The sequence below is a fragment of the Candida metapsilosis genome, assembly GCF_017655625.1.
Source record: "Candida metapsilosis strain BP57 chromosome Unknown scaffold5, whole genome shotgun sequence".
NCBI classification, from domain to species: Eukaryota; Fungi; Ascomycota; class Pichiomycetes; order Serinales; family Debaryomycetaceae; genus Lodderomyces; species Lodderomyces metapsilosis.
Genome location: NW_027138163.1, coordinates 795,040 through 820,026, shown reverse-complemented (window position 1 = coordinate 820,026; position 24,987 = coordinate 795,040). Strand labels below are relative to the sequence as shown.

Sequence of the window (24,987 nt, the reverse complement as noted above, 5' to 3'; positions counted from 1 at the left end):
CATTCAAAAGAAAACAAAAAAAAATCATCTTTGACAGTTTACACGTGATGAACAATATCACAACGATTACTACGATACATTCAACTACTATATATATTATACAATCATGTCTAAACAACTTCTCTCCTCTAAATCAACTTAACGCGGTGGCTGCTGCTGTTGCTGTTGCTGCTGTTGCATCATTTGCATAAACATTTCAGCCATACCAGGAGGAAACTGAGCAGGATTTGGCATACCTGGCATACCAGGCATCGATGGGAAATTATTCCCTACAGGTTGCTGTGGTTGTCCTTGTGGTGGATATGATGGGAATTGTTGAGCTTGTGGTGGAAATGAAGGTTGTTGTTGTTGTTGAGTGGGGCTGTTTCCAAACAAGCCTTGTAAAGGATTAACTGAGGATTGTTGATATGTGTTGAACCCAGGCAGGGATCCATGGCTCATTTGAACTTGTTGGTTGATCAAGGTGGTCTTTACAAACTCTTCGTCTGGTTCACCAGGTCTATTTGATTTAGGGCCATTTCTTGCTGAGTTGGTAGGCATCTTCTTTGACATAGCTTTCGAGGATATACCTGCTCCAATTTCAATATCTGGCTCATCAATAACCATACCACTGGCAAGCGGTTGGCCACCAGTACCTCCCCATTGTGCATTAACCACCCAGTTTCTATCGGCATCAGTCAATCTCTCTATTGGTATTATCGAAATTCCATGTTGGTAATTACAACATTCTCTAGGACCAAAACCAACACCCCAACGAGTCCTCAATGGTAATGATTGATCCTTGTTAAAAGATGTGATAATTTGCTCTGCTTCCTTTCTTGAATATACCTTAACAAAAGCATGCTTTCTTTCACTGTTTAAAATAACTGATTGTATTTCAGCAAATGGCCTCAATACTTGAGCAAGCACTCTCTCATCCATATTTCTTGGAACACCACCAATAAACAACGTTCTCGACAAAACCTTGATAGTACCTTGTGGAACACTTGGGTCGAATCCAAGGTTTCTTGGACGGTAGTGAGGACTTCCTGGAATGTTCATTTCACCATTCATAGCCGATGGGGGTACAAATGCGGGATCTCTGTTATGAGATCCTTGGTTTCTATTATTATGATGTTGTTGAAATTGTTGAGGTGGAGAATTTGGTTGATACCCATTATTAGCAGCAGCAGCAGCTGCTTTTTGTTGTTTCAAATGTTGGATGTTCTGTTGTAAAGCAAGCACCGAAGAAGCAGCAGCTGGTGATTTAACTTGCCTTGTAGGGGATCTAGATCTGCTTCTCTTGTGACTGTTGTCTTGATCACGACTACCACCACGTCTTCCTGAACCATAATCTTCAATTCCACCCGATGAGTGTGTGCCACTAGAAGGGTGAGAAGCTGAAGCAGTGGAACCACCTTGTAACTGTTGCAACATACTAAATATAGCTTGTTGATCATCTGGTTGACCTGGTTGCTGTTGTTGTTGCTGTTGTTTCTCCTGTCCATTAGCCAAGTTGGCTAACAAACTAGCCGTATCGTTTGAGCTTGTTGCCTCAGGTTGTGCTGATGCAGACTGGGAGCCAGAACTTGCTTCAGAGGCTTCAGTTTCTCCTTTTGCCAAGGATGCCAAAGCCAGCAAAATACTATTAGAATCTTCAGGTGCAGAGGTGGGTTTTATTGGCTCAACACTTGACTTTGGTGGACTTCCTGGAGGTGTTGTCGACTTGAAATGTTTGTCCTTGATCTTTTTCAATATTTCAGCATCAAAAGTGTGATTCTTTTCCCAAATCTCCACCAACTTACTAATCTTATTGATAGTTACTGGATCCAACAAGTATTCCAAAGCGTCATCCATCAAACTGTCAATCAATTGACCAATTTTATAAACAGCCGATGCAAAAGTTCCATCAGGAGCTGACGCATCGATAGTCTCGCCTGATGCAACAGCACCATCTTTTAATTTTCTAGTGACAGCATCAACGACGTATAAAGTACCTAATTTATGTGAAGGGGCAGCAGATTTACAACTAGAATAAAGCGCAGCAACGATCCTACTCTCCTTCTCCTTGTCAAAGTCTGTACTAGCAATGTTAGACAACTCTTTAATACGCGAACCAGACACACCTGGAGCTGCCAATGTAGGCAATTCCTTAAGAAGTTGGTCAAATCTTTCCATCAGCATAACTTTAGATTTGTAGTGTATGTTTTTTAATACTTTTGGTTTCCTTTAAACTGGCTTCCAATGATTTACAAATTAGATTTCCCAAGGAATCGTAGGGATCTGTTCAATACGAAATACAGAAAGAAAATACAAAATTGATTTAATTGATATGGGATTGAAGGCAACTACTGTTGTGTTGATCTCACCGCTGAATTTTTTGATATTTGGGGTAGGTGTGATGTGAAGTATTTCTTTTGGATACTCTTCCCTTTCTTACTGGTTTTGGATATGTGGTTTTGTTTTTTTTTTTTACTGAAACTTACCCTTTCGTACAAGTGAAGAATCTATAAAAGAATTAAATGAAAAAGAAAGAACAAACTTAGTACCTCTTGTGTTAATGTACGGATTACCTTCTTCTCTTTGGTTAATGAGAAATAGAAGTTATATGGGTTCTGGGGTGATTTATTTGGTTTGGTTTGGTTTGGTTTGGTTTGGTTTGGTTTCTTATGGGTCGAAGAAGTGTGTGTGATATGTTGAATGAGTGATTTTTGTTGTTTCTGTTTCGTTGAACCAGAAAATTTTTCCTCCTTTTCTTCTTTGGGCAATTGTACACTACCTTCAGTAGGAGAACTACCAATTACGAAAATTTTTCAAAATACACCCAGTTATAGAAAGACCATTTTGATTCATTCAATCCAAAGTTTTCAACCTATGAATTACGTTGGTTGTACGATAAGGGGTCCTTTAGCAACCCAAATACGAAGCTATGCAGGGGCCGCAGCAGCTGCTACACAATCCACTGCCACTAGCACATCTTCCCCATCAATATCACTGACTTTAATCTTATCACGTCTTCCCATCATAACTCAAGACCTTACACCTTTCGAATCCCAATTCTACAAATACCAATCCGAATTATGGAGACGACTCATGTGGACATTCCCCAAATGGTTTTATTTCAAACAAGGTACAATGGCTGAATTGAGGTATCGACAAATCAACAAGAATCCAGTTAGTTACAACCCAAAATTGCCAAATTGGCCTAAAGGTAAGCCAGATTTGAAGCATTTGAGAGATAGGAGATTTAGACAGTATATTAGGGTCCCCAAGACTTATAGAGAAGAGGATGAAATTGTTGAAGGACAAGATCAACTGGAATTCAAAGAAAATGAAATTTCAAGAAAGATTGTGCCTGCTTCTCGTATAACTGAAGCTGATAAACGTAATGATTTGACTTCATTGGAGAGGAAACTAAGTAGGACATTGTACTTGGTTGTAAAGGATAATGGAACTGATTGGAAATTACCAACTTTCAAAGAACAAAGTGAAAACTTGCAACCTTTGCATGTATTGGCAGAAGAAGGACTATATGAATTAGGAGGTAAAAAGATTAACTATTTCAATGTGTCAAAGGTGCCATGTCACCATAATAAGAATAAAGAATATTTTATCAAGTCACATATCTTGTCGGGAACTTTTGAACCACAATCCAACTCAATTCAATATCAATGGGCAACAAAGGAAGAATTGAAGGAATTGTTGCCAAGTGAGTACTACTCAGATATACTGCATTTATTGAGTGATGTATGAGAAGGGAAGTATTCTTTGTTGTAAATAGATCATCCTGTATAATATCATAATATCAATCTACCAACATCTTTTTAAAACTATACACAACTCTCTTTGTATCATACACTTTTACTCTACAGATTCCTCTATAAATCCTTTTTACCTTTAATTGCCTGTTGAGCAGCAAAAACACTACGGTCCATTAACGAACCCACCATCAATACCCCAGCAATCGAACTCACAACACCCAAAATGAACCCCAGTCTAGTCTTGGCATATTCTTCCCTATTGATAATCTTCATTGGCGATATATCAAAATTGAAAGCAACGCCAGGTACTCCACCTCTTGCATGTAATGTATGTTGATGATCTTCATCTTTACCACCAGCCAAAGGACGATCGTGGGTAATTACAGAAAACTGATTGGTATCAAACTTGTGCTTTCCATCCAAGCTTTCAAAACGAGTAGCGACAATCTTGAGGAAATAGGTAATCAGGTGATATTTTTTATGTTGAAGAAACTTGTGTCCATCCAATGGAGTTATGGATCCAGTGTCATCTAATTGACTTTGTGGGGGGTTGTTTCCAAATGACAAGTGATTGATAATATGGTCAAAATTAAACTTGTCCTTGTATTTCAGATACAATGATAAATCATGGACATGACGTCCATCTTTAGTCATTGATGCACCAGGTGCAAAATCCAAAGTTCCAGCAATACGATTGATCTTGGCAGTTCCAGCAACTCTGCATCCCTCATTTTCTTCAATACGTTGCTTCAACCGTTGTACATAACCTTCTTGTTCACACTGAGCAATATTTTCACCATCAAAAAATTGCCAATTGGCTTCAGCATAAGCACGACGTACAGCAGCACAAGAATTACAGCAATATTGTTTCTTATCTTGTGGTACTGCTCCATAACATGAACCACATTCTCCCTCAGTTTCTTCAGGTAAGCCAGGAGCTGCTTCTTCCAATGGCACTTCACGTTGTAAAGCTGGTTGTTCATCTTTAATCTCCACTGGTTGTGAAGCGTGAGCCTTTTTGATTATTCTAAACTTTTCCATTTGTACATTCAAGATATCCAATTGTAAATCACCCGATTCATCAAATAAATCAATCGAGACCATATCACAAGGTAGGTTCAAGAAAGATATATCCAAGTTGATATCCAATTGTTTGTTTATATCACGATCAACAACTAACTCAGGTCTAGCGATCACGGTAGTGTAGTCAATATACTCATTACGGATTAGGAATAATGCAACCAAGATACAAATGAGGGTGATGATACCACCTGATGTAGTCTTGATTCTGGCATCTTCAACCGTCTTGGCGAATGCATCCAACGAGATTAACTTAGGTCGTTGGGCAGACATGGTGGATGAATATGTGTGTGTGAAAGGAGCGACGGGGTTGTATAGATGTATACAAGATTGATTCTTCGTGAAGGTTTGACGTACGTGGCTCGATTTTGAGATCTCGAATTTTTCAATTTTTTTTTTTCACCAAAGCTTTACGACAGTGACTGATTAACTGTGCCAGCTAATTTCGCATTGACGCAACTATATCCAACCTTCTTTCCAATACCTTTCAATGTCAGTAGATCCTTCCGTCCAACACAGTCGAGACTATTTCAAACAACTAACGTCTCACGTTCTCCGCGACAAGCCACTAGCAGGACACACGTCCTCCTCCTCGGAAGTCATAACCATTTCAATCAACAATTGCGGCACCCGTCTCGTCACATCGCGAACGGACAAGTCATTACGTATTTGGAAATGTTTAGCAGAACGAATTGTTGACCCAATTATTATTGAAGATGCCCATTCAAGAGCTGTTGAAAGTATATCTTGGGATCCAAACAGTGAGTATTCATTTGCTACTGTAGGAAGAGACGAGAATATTAAAATATGGCGCGGTGCCACTGGTAAATTGGAGAATGTAATCAAGACTACGCTGACCCATTTGAAATTGATACGGTATTCGCTAGATGGTGAATTGTTGATTGCTGTTGATCGAGAATCAAATGTCTTGTGTTTTGCCGTTAATCAGAATTATAAAGTCGTGCATGAGTTTAAGGTACCCGATCATGTTTATGATTTGCAATGGTTTAATTATGGCCATGAGTTTTTCATAATGGCGTTACATGATGGTTCGTTACCGATATATAAAGTCACTGACACTGCTGACAATAGCATTGGCGTCCAAGGCGGGGGTGGTGGAAGTGTTGATATAAAGTTAAAGACAGTATTGACGGGCCATCGATCATCAGCTACTTCGATTGCAATCTCTCCACGAGGTCGTCATTTCGCCGTGGGGGCCAGTGAAGGAGTCGTTAGTAAATGGAGCACCGAGTCAATGGTCAATTGCGGCGTCATTAGCGATGTCGATGAAGTTATTTCTTCACTAAATATAAACCGTGATGGTTCATATGTTGCCGTATCTTTTGATAAAGATTCAAATTCAATCATTTATGATATAGAGTCAGGTGAGTCCGTGTTTGAAATACCCAACAGTGCTAGTGGAAGCATGACTTTTAGTAGCATTTGCTGGTTTCCTACCAAATCCGTCTTTGCTTATAGTTCAGATTTTGGAACTACAGTTAGTTGGGTCAAGAAAGGTGATCGTGGTAGAAGAGATAAAGATGAGAGACCAGTTAGATCAGTTGCGCCAAGAAGGAAATAGACAAATACGCATAGATTTCATCATAAATAGAACTCATCTCCATTCATTAAATACAAAGACTACTTCGTTACTACTTACACACGCTCAGCAGTCCAAATAGCGCCTCTACAAATCAACTTAATCCCCTCAGTCAACAAAATATAAGGCACCGCCTTCTTCGCATCATGTTCAATCGCAGTATCCAAATGTTCCAACTCATCATCTCTAAACTGACTAATTTGATTCTTCAATCCTTGCAACTCGTCACTAGCTTGCAACGTCTTACTTACATCCAGCTTATCAATAGCTTCACCAGTAACCTTATCCTCCAATTTGACACCATATTGATTCGTCAATACTCTCAACTGTTGATTATAATGGCCACCAATAACAGTCTCAACCGCAACAGTACACGCCATAGCCGCCTCCTTGCTAATTAATGCAGTTCCCATACCCATTCCCAACGCTCCCAATTTCCAAAGCGGAGTCAAAATCGAAGGACGCACACGGCGTTGTGTTTGTAAATTGTTGAATGTATTATGATGATGAATTTCCTGTTCCCACATATGTTTCAACACCGGTTTTAAATGGGGGTATTTGTTGGCGAGAATAAGGTATTGGCCTTTGTAGATGTAATTGGCTCCAAGTTCACCAGCTTGGTCTACTCTGATGACACGGTCAAGGTATGCTTGTTGGGCCTGTGAGAGTGGGCCGTATTTTATATCATCTTTGGTGTAGTTCTTCTTTTCTTTGGGTGAAGAAGGAGGAGGTTTTTGATTGAGTAAGGTGGAACTAGTTGATAGGCGCCTTATACTGGCTACCTGTACAGCACGTCGGGTAAGCATAGTGATACTCGTTTGTAGCAATTGAGTTGAAAACAGGTGACTTTTGTTTTTTTTTGAACTTTTTTTTCCACGCAGAGATCTAGACCCTTGAACCAATAAGAAAAATTGGCTGCGAAAACTAAGAAGTGTTTAATCTACAATTGAGACATGATATACCTAGCAAGGAAGGGGTTTATTTAATCATTACTTCTAAAGGAACTGATTATTTTAAGCATTGAGATACCAATATCAAATGGAATTTCCTGTGTATCTCTTGAGTTTGTCACCGGTTTAAATTCATTACTAGGAACTTTTAAATGTTGGAAAAACTTGTTGGGAACATCTTTAATCAATAGCCATTCCACGGGGAAAATACCTTTCCATCTAGTTTGCTCGCACCAAATATCACTTGTCTTGTTGTAATCAATACTTGACTTCATTTCAGATACTCCACAAAATTTACCCAGTGAGTTGACCAGAAAGAAGAGGAAAATCTTGCCATCCAAATTGGGGTTGTTTGTGGACTGTAATTCATAAAAGGCCTTGTCTAATCTCTTGTTGCCTAGTTCGGTCGAAGTCCATATTTTGTGTTCAAAAGATGCATTCACATCAATGATATTGTATGATTTAATAACAAAAAATCTCGATTTTGATGGTACGGTGAAGATAGAGCCGCTATACGTTCTGAAAGTTAAGCAAGGTGGTTGTGTGTATCTAGCAGGAACAAAGGTAGTAGCAACTTCAATTGCAGGTGATTTAACTTGATGAAAGCTGTGAGCCTCTGATTCCTTGTCACTTGGTTGATTCGTAGTACCCAATTTACTCCTCGAGGCATATCTGTAGTATTTCTGAGTAAACAAGTCAAGTTGTTGCTGTTTTTGTAATTGTCGTTGGTGTTGCTCCTGTTGCGCCTCAAGCTGTAACTGGAGCTGCCTTTGCAAATTGTCATGTTCTAGCTGCAACTGCATCTCCTGGTTAGCGACATCTCTTTGCTCATTTGTGCTAGCTAATGAGTACCCACTCGACCAAATATTTGGTTTCGTAGCAATTGGAGCGTTATAAATAGTGGACTCAATTGACTGTATTGTAACAATGGATCTTGGGGTACAGTATAAGCTCGGCAAGTGACTTTGATCCCGAACGTTTTCTTGTTCGGGGTAATTACATGGGCTATTTGCTGGAGTGTACATTGATGCATGCATACTAAACTCTTCCATTGAGGGAGTAAACAAGTTTAAGTTGTAATCTTCATCGTGATGGATGCAGCCGTCGGTAATGTCAGTAGCAGCTGTCGTAGCTATAATGCGGTTGTTGGTAGTGGAGTCGTAGAACTGGTTGTCTCTTCCTTGATCATCAGTACTTAAAAAGCTATCAGATTTGGATTGGAATTGTGTAGATGTAATTGACATAGGGCTGGGAGGAGAAGTTAACAACTAACAAGTCTGTGGACAAAAGTTTGGTTATTTGCGAATGATTTTATAAACCTGGATGCTATCACCCACTTTCTCGGAGCTGCCTTGAGATGCAAACAATACTGAAACAAACGTACAGTTGGAGTGTGGTAGTAAAAAGTGGAGTAAATGTGATAAACTAACCACCGTGTGTGTGTGTGTGTGTGTGTGTGTGTGTGTGTGTGTGTGTGTGTTTGTATGTTACTATTGTGGTGTTTGTTTATGTTTTCTTGTGTTGGTTTGGTTGTAAAGTTGGTTGCAAAGTGTTGATGTTTTTGCTTTTCTCCAAAACCACTTGCGGGGAAGGTGAACACTGAATGGATCAGGTGTTGATTTTCTCTTCTCTTCTCTTCTCTTCTTTCCTCTATGTCTTGGTTAATGATGTTTGAGTTGGGTTAAGGGGGTGAAAGGGGTGTGTAATCAATAGAGAGGGAGAAGAAAGAAAGGAATAATCACATTATCATAAGTGAAGAAGAGAGAAATAAGGAGTATAGTGTATGTCTGCTTGTGTAGAAGTTTGTATCTTGATACACACTTTGTCGTATACACATGAGAGAATCTAGTGTTTGTTGTTATTACGTGTATTTATGTGGATGTTGAACAAAGAGAAAGTGGGGAAGACAGACAATTAATTTTGTTGTTGTTGTTGTTGTTATTGTTGTTGTTGTTGTTGTTGTTATTGTTGTTGTTGTTGACGTATCACACAAACACATCAGACATTTATCGGTTTACTCAAAGCGTACTTAGCTCGAGGATAGTATACTAAGGAGAAAAAACATAGGGTCATGTACTCGTAACTAATCATGTATACTACTGATAAGAGAGAAAAGAGCAATACATCATGTTAAATGATGCATCCTCATACACTACTTTGATTGTTATATTCTTGAGTGTGGGAAAAAGTTTCCTTCTAGAGGTATATCTATCATATAGGGATGTAAATCCATATCTTTAAGATGGAATATACAACTAGATGGAAGTTAGAATTTTGTCATTTTTACTTTCTGATCAAATTAAAAAAAAAAAACCTCTTTATAACAACACAAGTACTGCGAGTCTTGATCAGAAGTAGGCAAGTTCGCCACCAAAGAGTTACATATCAAAGTAGACGAAACAATACTGTGGTTATCCTTGTAGATATTTTGATGATATGGTGATTTATTTGGACTTTGATTTTGAATTTGAAGATTTGTTACTCAGGTGTTATAAATATGTTAATGTAAATCAAAACTCACATGTCACTATACTTGTATTATGTCTCTGAAACCATCTACAAAAACAAATAGCTTCCCCGATGTTAGCTTCTTTTGCGGAGTGTACTTAATTTGACTCTTGTTTCTGTTTGAGTAAAGTATTTCAAATAGTACAGTCACTACCACTTTATCCTCCCAGTCCAAGCTATTGCAGATAGAGCTTTAATAATTTTCATGACCCAATTACGTCAAGATTCTACAATCCTCAAACTGCTTTAAAGGAGCAGATCTTTTACCCCTCCCACAAGTTGCAAAAGACTTTAATGTCGTAAGTGTCTTTTATACGACACTGATTTTGAAAATTAGTCACTCAGTTTAAACACACACCACGCAGAGACTCAACAAAAGAACAGAATAATCTCTCCGAAAATCTTTTAGTTTCACCCCGACTTGCACACACCACACAGTCCTATTCTCATATCAGAAAGAGTATACTCATAGCTTATTGTTAGTGAAAAAGGAGATGTCTGAGTCTAATGATATGCAAGTGGATCAACCACTGACTCAGCAACAACAGCCACCCCAACAGCAACAACAACAGCAGCCCATTCAACAACCACAACCCCAATACAGTGGACAGCAACAACAACAACAACAACAACAACAGCAACAGGAACAACACCACCATCATCATCACCACCATGGACACCATCACCACAAGGATCAAAATGCAAACACTGCCAACTATATTGGTAAATACCAAGTACTTAAAACCCTTGGTGAAGGTTCATTTGGTAAAGTAAAATTAGCCCAACATACAGTCACTGGTCAAAAAGTTGCTTTAAAAATCATTAATCGTAAAACATTGGCTAAATCAGATATGCAAGGACGTATTGAACGTGAAATTTCTTATTTACGATTATTAAGACATCCACACATTATCAAGCTTTACGATGTCATTAAATCAAAAGATGACATTATTATGGTTATTGAATATGCAGGTAAAGAATTGTTTGATTATATTGTTCAACGTGGTAAAATGCCTGAAGACGAAGCTAGACGCTTTTTCCAACAAATTATCGCTGCTGTTGAATATTGTCATAGGCACAAGATTGTCCATCGAGATTTGAAACCAGAGAATTTGTTATTGGATGATCAGTTGAATGTCAAGATTGCTGATTTTGGGTTGAGTAATATTATGACTGATGGTAATTTCCTCAAGACTAGTTGTGGATCTCCCAATTATGCTGCACCTGAAGTTATATCTGGTAAATTGTATGCTGGACCTGAAGTTGACGTTTGGTCAGCTGGGGTTATCTTGTATGTGATGTTGTGTGGAAGGTTACCATTTGATGATGAATTTATTCCTGCATTGTTTAAGAAGATTAGCAATGGTGTTTATACATTGCCTAGTTATTTGAGTCCTGGTGCTAAGCACATTTTGACTAGAATGTTGGTTGTTAATCCTTTGAATAGAATAACTATTCATGAGATTATGGAGGATGAATGGTTTAAACAAGGCATGGCTGATTACTTGTTACCACCAGATTTGTCCAAGAGTAAACACAAGAAGATTGATATTGATGAAGATGTGATTAAAGCATTGAATACAACTATGGGATACGATCGTGATGAAATTATAAACATCATTGAAAAATGCAATAAACATTCATCACCTCAACTGCAAAAGAATGAAATTTTGGATGCTTATTTATTAATGAAGGAGAATCGTTCATTAGTTAAAGATTTGAGAAAGTCAAAACTGGATAACGTTGATAGTTTTTTGTGCTCATCACCTCCGCCAACTTCAAGTTTAGGTGGATATAATAACAACAATGGTGTTGCGGGATCTACTGGTACATCTGCAGGCAGTAGTAGTGATGTTGATAATAGTGGAGCTTCAGGCACTGCTACTTATCCATCGCACCCAGCTACTAGTTCAGCACCAGGTGTCCAACAATCCTTAACCTATCAAACATTGGCTGGTGTGCCTGATTTATCACAACTTCCAAACTCAACAATTGCCATATTACCAACAAGTTTACCCTCGATCCATCGAGCATTTATGAGTGAACAACAACTGCCACAACTGCAATATCAACCAACACCAACAAAGAAGTCCAAGACTAGATGGCATTTCGGTATAAGATCAAGATCATACCCTTTGGATGTAATGGGTGAAATTTATCGTGCGTTGCAGAATTTAGGTGCAGAGTGGGCTAAACCTACAGAAGAAGAGTTATGGACGATACGTGTTCGCTGGAAGTATGATGTCAATACTGAAGAAGACGTAAAGACTCCTAATTTGATGAAGATGCAAATCCAATTATTTCAATTGGAGCCAAATAACTATTTGGTTGATTTCAAATTTGATGGATGGGAATTGCCTGAAGAAGTAGAAGGAGAGAAAAAGGGGGCAACTGATTCTACAGCTAAAGATCCTCATAGACATCAAGATTTGGATGAAGTTGGTAGTTTTTCAGCTTATCCATTTTTACATTTGGCTACTAGATTAATTATGGAATTGGCAGTTAATAGTCAAAGTGCATAAGCTTATACACTGTGTTTAATAATAATAGGTGTTTCTCTTTTTTTCGTTATGGTAAATGAATTCGTGTTTTAGTGATCTCTTCTTCTTCTTCCTTTCTCCTTATTAACTCTTTTGTGGTTTGTGTCCTTATATTATGTTCTTCTGTTTTGATTTGTTCCCAATTGAGTTAAATTCTATTCAACTTATATACAGGATATATATAATTAAACACAAACCCACACACTCATACACACTTTGGAGAGAGAGAGAGAGAGAGACAGACTTATAATCATCATCGTCACTAAAAAAAAAAAAGAACAAGAAGAAGAAGGAAACAACTGAACAAAGTACATATTCCTTTCTTCTTGGGACAGAGAGTCAACATACTTGAACTTATCCTACTTGTTACACTCCTTTAACTGTGATAGACTGAGACTCATAAGAGAAAGAGAAAGAGTTTCAATTTTACTTTTTCTTTGAACACTCCAAATCAGGCAACTTTAAATTTTAGCAACCACTGCTGATTGGACAAGAGCAAACGGAAAAGACACACACAACATAAACACCAGGTCATATTGCTACACACTGCTTTCTCGTCTTGCTACTCAACAAGGGAGTGACACGTTTTTAATTGATACCCCACACACTCGCACCCCTCACAGTCGCAACTACAATGCATTCCATAAACCTCGACAACGGCACCAACAAAATATCCGCCGACAATTCCATAAAGCTAAATGAAGCCATTCGCTACATTTCCAAATCCAAGAAAACCACCGTAATCACAGGAGCTGGAATTCTGTGTAATGCAGGAATACCCGATTTCCGATCCGAAAATGGATTATACAATATGATTAAACACAAGTATCCAAAACAAATTGTACGAGGACAAGATTTGTTTGATATTAATTTATTTCGTGATGAAACGTCATTGGAGATTTTTTGTACATTTATGGAACGATTGTATCATTATAGTTTATTGGCTAAACCTACTGAGTCACATAAGTTTTTAAAGCATTTAAAAGATAAGGGGAAGTTGTTGAGATGTTATACGCAAAATATTGATTCGTTGGAACAGAATGTGGATCTTAATTTGGGAATAAATCAACTGGATTTTGAAAAGGGACAAACTTCAAACAATAGTGCTAATGGAAGTGGCTCTGGTGGAAAGTTTCGCCAGTTTTGGAATAGCTTGGATGTTGTTCAACTTCATGGAAACTTGCACAAATTGTCCTGCACCAACTGTTTTGCTGAATTTGAATGGAACAATGAGTACAAAGATATGTTTAACCAAGGTATAAATCCAGAATGCAAAAACTGTTACACCAAATACCAAGAAAGATTATACCTGGGGAAAAGAATGACAGGTCATATAGGGTTGCTAAGACCAGATATTGTATTATATGGAGAAAATCATCGACAATCGGAAATTCTCAGTCAAGGTTTAACCAATGATTTGAAGAGTAAGCCTGATTTATTAATCATTATGGGCACATCATTGAAAGTTGATGGTGTGAAGAAATTGGTCAAGAGTTTAAGTAAACAGATTCATGAACGAGGAGGTAAAGTTTTGTTTATAAACAAGACAAGTTTGAGTAAAATGTGGCATCAGTATATTGATTATGAAATCTTGTGTGATTGTGACCAATTTATCCGTATTTTGAAAGCGGAAATTCCTGATTTGTTTTTGACTCAAGAACAATTGGATTCAAAGAAGTTGAAGAATAAAGCTCATGAAGAGATTCCTTTGCCTAGTGATGCATATAAATTGATTGTTAAGAAGGAAGATGAAATCAAGGTGAAGCAGGAGTACAAGAGTGTTGAAATTAAAGTTGAATCTGGGTCAGCTGAGTTGTGCTCGTCTACATCTACATCCCCAGTACGAATCAAGAAAGAAGTAAATGAGATTTTAACACCACCAGATACCCCAACCAAGAAGAGGAAAAGGTCTACCTCGCAGCAAAAGCAAGAAAAGAAGCAACCATCTTTAAAGAGAGAGCCAAAAGTGAAGATAGAGAAGAATGCGGATGGAGAAGCTGGAAGGAAGTTAAAACGAACAAGAAATGATAAATCTTCCACTAACGCGAGCTCGTCTGAATCTGCCACTTCGTACATGACACCACCTTGTTCATTTGATGAGTCGATACCGTTGAAGTTGTATTCACAGCTGCAACTAAACAAAATACGAAAGTAAAACAAAAGTAAATCAAAAACGTACCCTTCTTTTATGTATTATTATAAGAATCAATCTCAAGTAAAAGAGCAGATTGCTCTTACGTCAGAAACAGTATCATTTGTAGCCTGCTCTATCTTCGCTTGTGCCTTGGTCAATGCCTGTTTTGTATTGACGTATTTTTTTGCAGTTGCTAAAAAAAAAGCTTAAAAGCAAGTCATTCGTAGACAGTCACACAGACACACGAAAACCTTACAACTGACACCCACTGGAACATTACCTGTCCACACATACAGCCAGTCTACAATTCCCACCTCAGTCAATTAAGCTTACACCATCTTCACCACGAAGGCTCTTTCAATTAAAAAGAGCAGGAAAAAGACGAAGGAGACTGAGACTTTGCTATTGAATACATCTACAACTAGATCAAAACAACCCAGTAAAACGAATCAATTGGAACCAAAACAGTTACAACATCGATCACCTTCTACAAACTCCATATTTAGAATGGAATCGGTAACGAATTTACTAGGGAATATACTATCATTAGATGATGAAACAAAAGCTAGTAGTAGCAGTGGCAATGGTGGTAATACGAAACTGGGTCAAGGACAACTGGGCTCAGAATCATCAACGTCTTTGTCATCGCGAAAGAAACGTCGATCGTTGGATTTAGATTTTAGTTCATTTTGGAAAGATAATAGAGAGGCTGGTGCAAATGCCGATGGCGATAGTTTAGCAACGTCCAAAGCCAAGGCCAATGCCACTTCATCCACCACTGGTACCAATGCAACAAGCTCATCCGGTAGGACTGCTGATGCCTCTGGAGGTACCGGTTCTACTTCTGGTACTGGTGCTACTGGTGCTGCTGAGGCTGCTGCTTCTACAGCTTCCGCAGCTGCTGCAAGTACTGCCAATGTATCCGCCACCAGTCAAAACTACTATGCCGATAAGTTGATGGAAAAGGCCATTTCAATGATTATACCCAATGAAATCTATGACGATCAAACCAACAAGATGTTGCAAGATCGTCAATTGATGGCAAGTTTACGACCACCTTTGAGTTTTGCATTGATGCAGAAAAACTCCAATAATCTACATCAACGTAATTCCGATATTTATATTTTCTTCAATTATGTCTTGAAATATGTCAATTGGATGGATCCATATTATACTATTGGAATTACTTTGCTAATAACCCATATGATTTTGAAACCGGTGTTGTTTATTTGTTTGCCGTGGTTGCTCTTACTTTTCAATACCCTAATTCCTCATTATTTGATGATTTACCCACAGGATACCAGTTTCAATCAAGAGTATCTCGAAGTGAATCCAACTCCACTGGATCAAGCTTTAGAATTGGCCAAGGTACCAAAACCTGTTGCATTATTTAGTAAAGAATTTTTCATGAATTTAACCGATACGCAAAATTTCATGACTTTACAGAGTCGCATTTTTGATTTCCAAACTTGGTTATTTGCCGATTACTTGTATTTTAAAAATGAACTGGTGAGTTCATTTATTGCCTTGAGTTGTTTGGTTGTTGTTGGTGCTCATTTACTTTGGTTTGATTTGATTGTGGGGTTTATTATGAATCATGTATGGGTTATTAAGCTATGGTGGGTGGTTTTGCTTTGGGTATTTATAATCTTGATGCATCCTAATCAACGATGTAAGTTGTTATCTTGGGTATATGAAGAAGATACAAGATTAAATATTCAAAATCGAGTAAACAAGATTGAAGATAGACTAACTTCAATTTTAGTTGATGAAAATTTACAAATGGATTTACAACTGAATAATAATCAGGAAAGTGAGTACAAGTTTGGCAAATTGGTTGAAGTTTATGAATTACAAAAGTTGAATCAAGAGACAAAGATTTGGGAAATGGTGGGGTTTACACTGGAGTTTTATTCGTTGAATGATGGTATAAGGAAGTATAATCATCAGATTCGACAACTTAATCAGGAGATTGCTCAAACTCAGTATAATTCTAGTTTAACTAGTGGTAGTGCAATTTTGGATGATTTGGAACATCATCATCAGGAATCCAGCTCAAATGAAGCTACCGTTGCAACTGCAGCCGCTGCCACAGGCGCTGCTGCTTCCACGCGAGGCGCAAGGACAAGCAGTAGCAGTGGAATAGGCCACGAACACAATTTCCTCATTCCCCTCACTTCCAAAACTGACTCAATCACCCTAGTGAAACCCCCACAAGGTTACAAATACATCTCGCTGAGTAAATGGACTGTAGACTATGATGTTGCTCAATGGGTCCAAGCTAATTTTATTCAGGATTTGGTTGTTATTGATGATGACGAGAAGTGGGCTTATGATGTGACTATACATGGTATCACTGTTGATAATGAGGAGATTAGAGTTGGCGACGAGGGAAATGAAACTAATGATACTAATGATAACGATAATGGTAGAAGAGGTAGAGGTAATGATGAAGAAGAGGGTGGTGACCATCATAGAATAGATCAATTGAGTGATCTTTATGATGGAGAAATATATAGACGAAGAAGATGGATAAGGTATGTGGTGCGTGAAACTTATAAAGATATTGATCGTCCAGCACCTCAACAATCACATCTAGCTTCATTGTTGACATAAAAGAAGCAAAAAAAGGGAAAGGGGAAGTAATAATAGAATAGCGGTATATACATATAGGGGATAACTAGGTTGCATTTCTTGCTAGGTTAATGAAAATGGTTACTCTATGTAGCAGCTATGTGGTCTTCACTTTAAAAAGTCCGATAAGTTTAACGAATCTAACTTCGATGATGATGCTGGTGATGATGATTGTGTAGTTTTACGTTGTTTTAAACTTGTCAATAAATTCAATTCTGCTTTTCTCTTTTTAGCTCGTTGTTTAGCTGATTTGTTCTTGTTGTTAGCTTGAGGCGATTGCTCTGATGTTGGCTGTGGCAGCAAAGCTGCGTCTGTGGGTGTGGATGTCGCCGTGGAAGTGGATACAGAAGTTGACTCCAACTTTGAGTTTGGTTCCTGGGCCAATGGAGGATCTTTCACTGTATCAGTTGATGATGAAGGCTCTGCTGCCGTGTTACTGTGTTTCTGTAGTTGTTGTTGTTTTTCACTACCATCAAGCAACGATTCATAAGTCTTGTCACCACAACCTAAGCATTTAAACCTTAGTTTCCTAGTATATCTATTGCTCGTGACTTGCCTCCTATCTGATACACCTTCAGCTTTTCCTTCATCCGAGATAGTTCCTTTGCTCTTTTTGCCTTTCTTGTTCTTCTTATTCTTGCCGTTCCCATATTTGATTCGTATAGACACATTAAGACCCGGTATAAGTAGCACACCACAAGCATTACATATTTTGTGACTAAGCAACGAAGAATTCGATGACTGGGGGGTCTTGGGGGTGTTGTTATTAGTGGTTGTAGTTGTGGTTCCCGTAGTTATTCCATTGATGTTGTTAACTTTATCAAATTGTAGTGAGTATAACTTGTTCAATGGTGATGTGGATGTAGCATGGATTAGATTGTATAAGTGACGTGAGCGTAGTTGATTGGCGTCTAGAGCATGTGACGTTGAGTTTGATTTCAGTTTCGAACTCTTCGACATTGAAACTGTTGTGGAAGAAAGTGCCCTTTGTATGATGATCCTTCCTTTTTCAGTGTCGCAAATTCTTTTGTCTCTTTCCCATTGAGCGCTAGTATCGCGACATAGAGATGGCGATGTTACAGTAGTTCATTTAGTAAAGGAAGCATTTCGACACCTACAATCACTCTTTTTCAAATTTTAAGATATGCATCTCTTCTACTACGGGTCTAACCTATGCTTATTGGAACCTCTTTTGGGATATATGGAATCAAATACTATTCGTCACAATTTTGCTGAAGAATTGTTGCAAAAATTTGAAAATACTGAAGTGACGCCAAAGAGAAACTAGAAGGATAGGATATTTCGACTCTAATGTCTCATAACACATGTCCTCCACAACTAATGCATTAGCTGTTTCCAAAATCGTGGCAAGTATCATATACTGAAGACTGGCTTCACATCTTATAAATTTGACCGTTGTGATTGGATAATGATAAAAAATTGATAATTCCGATATAATCAAAGATAGTTACTACCTTCGTTTGTGTGAGCTTATCGTAGAAGCAACACAAAGAGACAAAACTCAGGTGAGTTTTTTTACTAAATATGAGTTGTATTATTGGTCTATGGGTTATATGCCGTGTTTACAAAAAAAAATAAATGAATACACAAAAAAGGCCGAAGTATGGAAATACGATTTGATAGGTCAGACAAAATTGAGACATATGCGAAGAAAGAAGAGATAACAAAGTTGAAACAAATTTTGGATTACATAAGGTTTCTATTCCGCCGGTTTAAACTATTACAAAACTGAATATAATCTACTACTACGGCTTTCTGTGTTGAGCCTAAGGGCGATTGTTTCTTCATGGGTGCAAAAACTTTCACGACCAATGAAAATTACGCATCGATACTTTCAGCCGTTATTCCAATCTTAGCCCACAATCCTGTTCAAGACTAATGTTTATAGATCTAAACAGGTGTTTGCTACTGATATTACTTTTTTTTTTCTTGTGTCTGCTGCAAGACTGGTGATATCGGGGTATTACGTTTTGTATTGACAAATCAAAACATCACCTTAAAAGAAAGACAGAGATTGTTTTTGGGTATAGTAGTTATACTATCTCTTTAATAAGTATGTAATGAGGTAGTTTTAATTGGCTGTATAAGGGTATTACATATGCACAGTAATAACAATAAGTATTGTAGAGAAGGAGTCATGTGGTATATTGAGTATGCGATGTTCGGAATATTTCAACTGTTTACTTTTGTGAGATTTAAAACCAACCAATCAAATCAAACATAAGTGTGATTACTAACAATACACAACATAACAAGACATATACCAAACCTATATATGATAAACAAAACCACCTTCTTTCCAGATATAAAACATATACTCTAAACTAAACAGAACTTATCAATAAAACCACCAATACACATCATATACATCCGCCACGAGTAACCTAGGAAAGTATTTGCAACACACTTGGAATACACATACACACTAAAAAACGTATCTAAGCTATTATACAACATGATCATGTCACTACAATCCCAGAATCGTCTTAAACTAATAATACCCAAACAACGATCCAAAACTGACAAGATACTCAAAACTTGTACTCGATGTCGACAACACAAGACTAAATGTGATGCTTTCCAAACTAATCCAAACCCATGTACTCACTGCTTCAAGAATAACGTCAACTGCAACTTGGAAATACTTAATAAACCTACTGGTAGGGTCAAAACATTGGATATTGTTGAACGATTATCCTGTGAAGTTAGTGATTTAAAATCACTCATGACTGACTTGATACAACGAAGGAATGATCTTGTTGAGTTGTTGATTGAAAGAGGGAAACGTATTGAGAAGGAAGCTGGCGTACAATGTCAAAACCAGCAGCAGCAGAAACAAGTACAGTCGCAGTCGCAGCCACAGCCGCAGTCACAACCACAGCTGCTTTCTACCAAAAGATCTTACACTCCACCTGTTTCCGCTATTCAATCTTGTTTAAACACTCCTTACACGTCTCCAGAATCTACAATTGACCTACTGCCGCAAACAGACAATGACAGCCCGAATTCACTTGATAATTCCCAATTTACAATCAAAATCAACACCAATGCTAAACCAATATCCATCTCCCATAAACAAGTACAATTCTATTTCACAAATTACGAACGAAACTTTAACAAATACCTACCCATTTTTCCAGATGAATTCTTTCAATCAGTGAATTTGATTGAATTTCATAAAGAAAATGAATTAACCTTTTGGTGTATTGTATTAACTTCCCACTTAAACCAACACGATAAAGCCAACAACTATAGAATCCTATCTGAACATGTCAAATCACTTGTGGTTGATAAATGTTGGTTCAATACTCCCAGATCAGTATACATTATTTCATCATTATTAATATTGACTACTTGGCCATTACCCAATCATCAACATACTAAAATAGCGGACAATTTAAGTATTAAATTCATAAGTTTAATGAAGTCATTATCATACCAATTTGGATTACATAAATTGGAATTCATATCGGAGTTCAGTCACAAGACCAAAATCAATTTATCACAAGAAGTTAATCTAAACAATCGAATCAGAGAACGAATTTATAAATTTGTCAATATCAATTCCAATTATTGGTTAATCAATTTAGGATTATCAAATAATAACTATAATGGGTTTAATCAAGATTACATTTTAAACAAGGCTTCTAATATCGATATTCATGATTCATTAATTGTATCCAAATCAAGTAATGATCATTACATCAATTGTCTTTTGAAGATATCCATGATTCAACTGAAATTGAATGAAAATATGAATGCATTAATTGGTGACTCCTTAGAATATGGTGAAGATCACATGACTATGAAGTTGTTGCCTAATCAAATCAATACGACAAAATTGATCAACTTCAACATGTTTGAAATAATCATTGAGGATTTGAAAAAGACCTTGACTGGGTTGCAAAAAGAGACAACGGGTCTTGACAATTCGATTTCTGCTGACTTGTCCAATTTAATTCAAATGTCAATTGCATATTCCAAATTACAATTGTTTATCTACTCATTATCCAAGTCAGACATTACATTACAAGAATACAAAATCTACATCAACAAATTAGTGTCATGCTGTTTGGAAATTATGCAATTGATTGAATCACAACAACCAAATTATTTGGAATTGCCAATTTTTTATAAATTCCCCATTGAATTGGCATTGTTGACATTATTACGAATTTACAAATCACCAATATTGAACAGCGTGGAGGAATATAAAACCATCAACACTTGTTTTAATAAACTTTATTCCACTGTGTTTAAGTTTAAAGATTGGCAATTTGTGAATACCAAGTTACACAGGATTATTGAATTATTTAATCAGTTGCCTAGAGAATTTATAATTGGTCAAGTTATGACAGCAGAAGAAAGTGATGTACAACCCAGTTCATTCTTTTTGATTTCAAAGATGAAGAATTATTTGGTTTCTAGTTTACAATATGAAATGATTTGGTTAATTTATCAACATGAACATACCAAAGATGGCAAAGACAAGGTGACTAGACTGTTGAGTGTACAAGAATGGAATTCAATTGGAGTCTACAATAATCAATTGATTGAGTATTTGAAATGCAATGAATCAATCTTGAATTAGGATATCCACCTTTTTATAAACTAATATATATCAGATATACAAAGTATACACATCCCCTCCTTTCTCTGCTTTCCTTATTTCTTATAATTTAACCATTGCGACTTCAACTTCTTGTTCGCAACATACGGCTTACTAACAATAAACACCACAAACAACACAACAATCGTACCCACCAATTTCAATTTCTCAAAATTGGCATTCAACAAATCAAATGATAAACTAGGTTGCAATAATGAACAATAGCGCACTTTATCATTGACAAAACATACAACTACCGTACTTTCATAATCAGTAGGCTTGATCAAGATGGAAGAGCCATCGTTGCTGCTTTGTCTGTTTGACCATAGTTGATACTTGTGATTAATCGTTTGGTAATTATTCTTTGGCACAACTGGTTCATATGGTGCCAATCTGAAATCATCCTGATACTCAACTGGTTTCATTTCATGTTGCGGCCGTCTTGAATTCAAGATAAATTTCGGTATTTCCACAAGATTGCCCAGTTCAGTATAGGCAATTATCGATTTCAAAGTTATACCATGCTTGGATTGAGTTGAAGACAAGTCGAGGATACGTTCCGGGTAAATGAATGATTCGGTATAAACTTGACCGATTTTGGTGACTCCGTTGACACTGCTGCTGGTCTTGTTCGTTCCTGTGAATAAGTCAATTACATTGATGCGTTGTTCAAGTCTTGGTTGTTTTGTAAAGTATGTGTAAACGATCCAGTTATCATCAATTACCAAATTGATTGAATTAGGATCGATAATCTCCCGTTTATTATGCAGCTGGTGGTACAAAAGTTCACCGGAGATTCCATCAAGTAGGTACAATTTCAATTCATCTTCCATTGTCAATACTGAAATCAAATTTCGATTGAGGTACTTGTACAAGACCGATTTGTCAGATTTGGGGATACCAATGGTTGATATTTGCGAGTCCTGGGAATTGATTCGAGATTGAGCGACAATAGGTTCATTGAAATTATAAGTCCAAGTTTGAATTGAACTTGATGCTCCCGGTGCAATGACATGTCCATTGATTTCGTTATTGTTGACCGTTTTGGCAAAGTACAAGCTCTTAACGCCGTTGTTTGTACCTGCACGAGGTAATTTAAACCCATGACCATTTTCTAATGCGTAAAATGTATCAACTGGAACAACATCAGTATAATTGTCATCATTGTTTGAAACTTGAGCAACTGAACCATTATGAGAATAAAGTTTATAAACCTCAGAACCAAACACAACAACAATTTCACCTTGTCCATCTTTATTATCAAGTTGTTTCAATGTGATAAATTCACTTCCTAATCCAATGGGGAACGATTCCCAAGCAACTTCACCATCATATGAATTTATAGCAACGACTTTATGTTGATTTGAATCAAAAAACACAATCAACTTGTTAAACACATCCATCGAAACGTCTTCAGAATCAAACCAGTGTCTGTAGTCAACGATATATTTACCCAACTCATTCAAATGTCTAACAACACGATGCAACCAATTGGTGAAGATCAATGCATTATTAGATTCTTTAGCGAGATTGTAAACTTCAGATTTGATTTTATCGGACTCTGGCGCATCAATCATGATGTATATTCCTTTATCTGCGGAGAATTGTGGCTTGGTTGGCTTGATTGATTTAAACTTGGTTCCGTCAAATAAACTAAACACTTCTCCTTCAAGGTTCTCATCAATGGCAACGTATCCTAATTGAAGATTTGGCGTGGTTGCAATCAACTGATAAGGATAAGCTCTGTCTAATCTGAATTGAAATTTCTTGATGCTTTTCGTATCATGAGTATACAAGAAATCAGTTAAATCATAAACTTGACGTAACGTGTCATCACTAACAATTAATAAATGTTGCAATGGAGTTGAAAAGTCCTGTACCAGTGATGAAGTTTTGATTTTATACACTTGCTTGGCCTTTTTGTCAATGTTGATCAATTTGATATCTTGTGGAGATGTAGAATATAAATAACTTGAATCAATGACACTCAAATTGTCAAACTCATCATTGTCTATTCTTTTGAAAGACTTGGCACGATGATCAAGTTTGAAGATTTGATCGTTTTTGGTTATGGCTATACCTGACTTGAACTCCTTGATTGAACCTAATGATACTTCTTTTTCAAATAACTTTTCACCTTTAACAGAAAGCTTAATTAATAACGCACTGTCAATGATGAAGTAGATGTGACCATCATGACAATCAACGACAAAGTCTGCAACCTTTGAATGGATATGATGAGTTGACTTGTGCTGATCAATGTAAATCAAATCATGATCATTAGTCAAGACCAACACACCACCGTATTTGCATTCATACAAATGAGAAATCCCAACACCAGTATCAACAAAATCAATACTTCCATTCGAATCAATTTCAATAATTTCCGCCTCATTCAACTTCCATCCAAATAATTTATCATTTGTGAAAACAAATTGATAATCTTTACTTATATCCAGATTCAATTTCCATTGAAGCGAATTGCTCTTCAACACATCAATTCCAATCAATTCCTTAGCGGAATTTTGAGCTACTAATATATCATTGCTCAAAATGTGTAAATTATCAATTGGGGTTTGATAAAGATAGTTGATTGATTCTGATGAAGAGAATGCTTTATCAATTAACACTGCATAAACATAATTTGAAAGGAGAACAAGGTTGATCAATAGTGAAGATTGAGACAAGAACTGTAGACTCCGCATCCTTGTGACTTGTATAATGGAGTATTGAGTGAATTCTTCAAGGAATGCAATTTGTCTTCTAGCTGTGTTGAATTTCTTTCGTTGACAAAATTGAAGAGGAAATATTCACGTGATATTAATCATGTGATAATCACGTGGTACAATGACACTTTAAAATTGCATCTCATACAAAAAGACTCTCTTGAAAATTCTTTCACCAACACTACAACCACAAGTCTACATATATATACCATATCAATACACAGATCATTCAACCTTTCACAAGATATGTAGACCTCATCACCCTAACTAATTCGCATAAACTTAAGTTGTCCGATACGAGTAAAGCCTCAATCCTTTTGGATCCATCGGTTCAATGTGTCAATATGCGTAAATTGAAAATCATTAGATCAGCACAAAAATTTATCCATAAGCACTTCATATGAAGTAAATCAGAGTTCAATTGTAATATGGGGGATTTGAAAGA

The 24,987-nt window shown here is 37.0% G+C and overlaps 12 protein-coding genes across 12 annotated transcripts; 6 read left to right on the top strand and 6 right to left on the bottom strand. All coding sequences in view use genetic code 12, as the record gives it.

The window, feature by feature from the left end:
• Positions 1-138: 138 nt before the first annotated feature.
• On the bottom strand, positions 139-2,163 carry I9W82_004098 (Nrd1 complex RNA-binding subunit; the record flags this gene model as incomplete). Its single annotated transcript, XM_067693134.1, has 1 exon — positions 139-2,163. One exon carries the CDS (start codon positions 2,161-2,163, stop codon positions 139-141), a length of 2,025 nt encoding a protein of 674 aa, XP_067547686.1.
• Positions 2,164-2,853: 690 nt separating this feature from the next.
• On the top strand, positions 2,854-3,732 carry I9W82_004097 (mitochondrial 54S ribosomal protein mL46; the record flags this gene model as incomplete). The annotated part of the gene is made up of 1 exon (XM_067693133.1): positions 2,854-3,732. One exon carries the CDS (start codon positions 2,854-2,856, stop codon positions 3,730-3,732), a length of 879 nt encoding a protein of 292 aa, XP_067547685.1.
• A 125-nt stretch (positions 3,733-3,857) lies between these two features.
• ERV46 (Erv46p) lies at positions 3,858-5,093 on the bottom strand (the record flags this gene model as incomplete). Its single annotated transcript, XM_067693132.1, has 1 exon — positions 3,858-5,093. The coding sequence occupies one exon, from the start codon at positions 5,091-5,093 to the stop codon at positions 3,858-3,860; it is 1,236 nt and encodes a 411-aa protein (XP_067547684.1).
• A 217-nt stretch (positions 5,094-5,310) lies between these two features.
• On the top strand, positions 5,311-6,402 carry I9W82_004095 (uncharacterized protein; the record flags this gene model as incomplete). Its single annotated transcript, XM_067693131.1, has 1 exon — positions 5,311-6,402. The coding sequence occupies one exon, from the start codon at positions 5,311-5,313 to the stop codon at positions 6,400-6,402; it is 1,092 nt and encodes a 363-aa protein (XP_067547683.1).
• Positions 6,403-6,476: 74 nt separating this feature from the next.
• Positions 6,477-7,226, bottom strand: I9W82_004094 (putative monooxygenase; the record flags this gene model as incomplete). The annotated part of the gene is made up of 1 exon (XM_067693130.1): positions 6,477-7,226. One exon carries the CDS (start codon positions 7,224-7,226, stop codon positions 6,477-6,479), a length of 750 nt encoding a protein of 249 aa, XP_067547682.1.
• Positions 7,227-7,402: 176 nt separating this feature from the next.
• On the bottom strand, positions 7,403-8,614 carry I9W82_004093 (mRNA-binding phosphate metabolism regulator; the record flags this gene model as incomplete). The annotated part of the gene is made up of 1 exon (XM_067693129.1): positions 7,403-8,614. The coding sequence occupies one exon, from the start codon at positions 8,612-8,614 to the stop codon at positions 7,403-7,405; it is 1,212 nt and encodes a 403-aa protein (XP_067547681.1).
• A 1,758-nt stretch (positions 8,615-10,372) lies between these two features.
• SNF1 (AMP-activated serine/threonine-protein kinase catalytic subunit) lies at positions 10,373-12,400 on the top strand (the record flags this gene model as incomplete). Its single annotated transcript, XM_067693128.1, has 1 exon — positions 10,373-12,400. One exon carries the CDS (start codon positions 10,373-10,375, stop codon positions 12,398-12,400), a length of 2,028 nt encoding a protein of 675 aa, XP_067547680.1.
• Positions 12,401-13,052: 652 nt separating this feature from the next.
• Positions 13,053-14,573, top strand: HST3 (NAD-dependent histone deacetylase; the record flags this gene model as incomplete). Its single annotated transcript, XM_067693127.1, has 1 exon — positions 13,053-14,573. The coding sequence occupies one exon, from the start codon at positions 13,053-13,055 to the stop codon at positions 14,571-14,573; it is 1,521 nt and encodes a 506-aa protein (XP_067547679.1).
• Positions 14,574-15,059: 486 nt separating this feature from the next.
• I9W82_004090 (uncharacterized protein) lies at positions 15,060-17,168 on the top strand (the record flags this gene model as incomplete). The annotated part of the gene is made up of 1 exon (XM_067693126.1): positions 15,060-17,168. The coding sequence occupies one exon, from the start codon at positions 15,060-15,062 to the stop codon at positions 17,166-17,168; it is 2,109 nt and encodes a 702-aa protein (XP_067547678.1).
• Positions 17,169-17,294: 126 nt separating this feature from the next.
• On the bottom strand, positions 17,295-18,146 carry SNM1 (Snm1p; the record flags this gene model as incomplete). The annotated part of the gene is made up of 1 exon (XM_067693124.1): positions 17,295-18,146. The coding sequence occupies one exon, from the start codon at positions 18,144-18,146 to the stop codon at positions 17,295-17,297; it is 852 nt and encodes a 283-aa protein (XP_067547677.1).
• Positions 18,147-19,668: 1,522 nt separating this feature from the next.
• On the top strand, positions 19,669-21,798 carry SEF2 (Sef2p; the record flags this gene model as incomplete). The annotated part of the gene is made up of 1 exon (XM_067693123.1): positions 19,669-21,798. The coding sequence occupies one exon, from the start codon at positions 19,669-19,671 to the stop codon at positions 21,796-21,798; it is 2,130 nt and encodes a 709-aa protein (XP_067547676.1).
• Positions 21,799-21,872: 74 nt separating this feature from the next.
• I9W82_004087 (uncharacterized protein) lies at positions 21,873-24,521 on the bottom strand (the record flags this gene model as incomplete). The annotated part of the gene is made up of 1 exon (XM_067693122.1): positions 21,873-24,521. The coding sequence occupies one exon, from the start codon at positions 24,519-24,521 to the stop codon at positions 21,873-21,875; it is 2,649 nt and encodes an 882-aa protein (XP_067547675.1).
• Between the last annotated feature and the right edge of the window lie 466 nt (positions 24,522-24,987).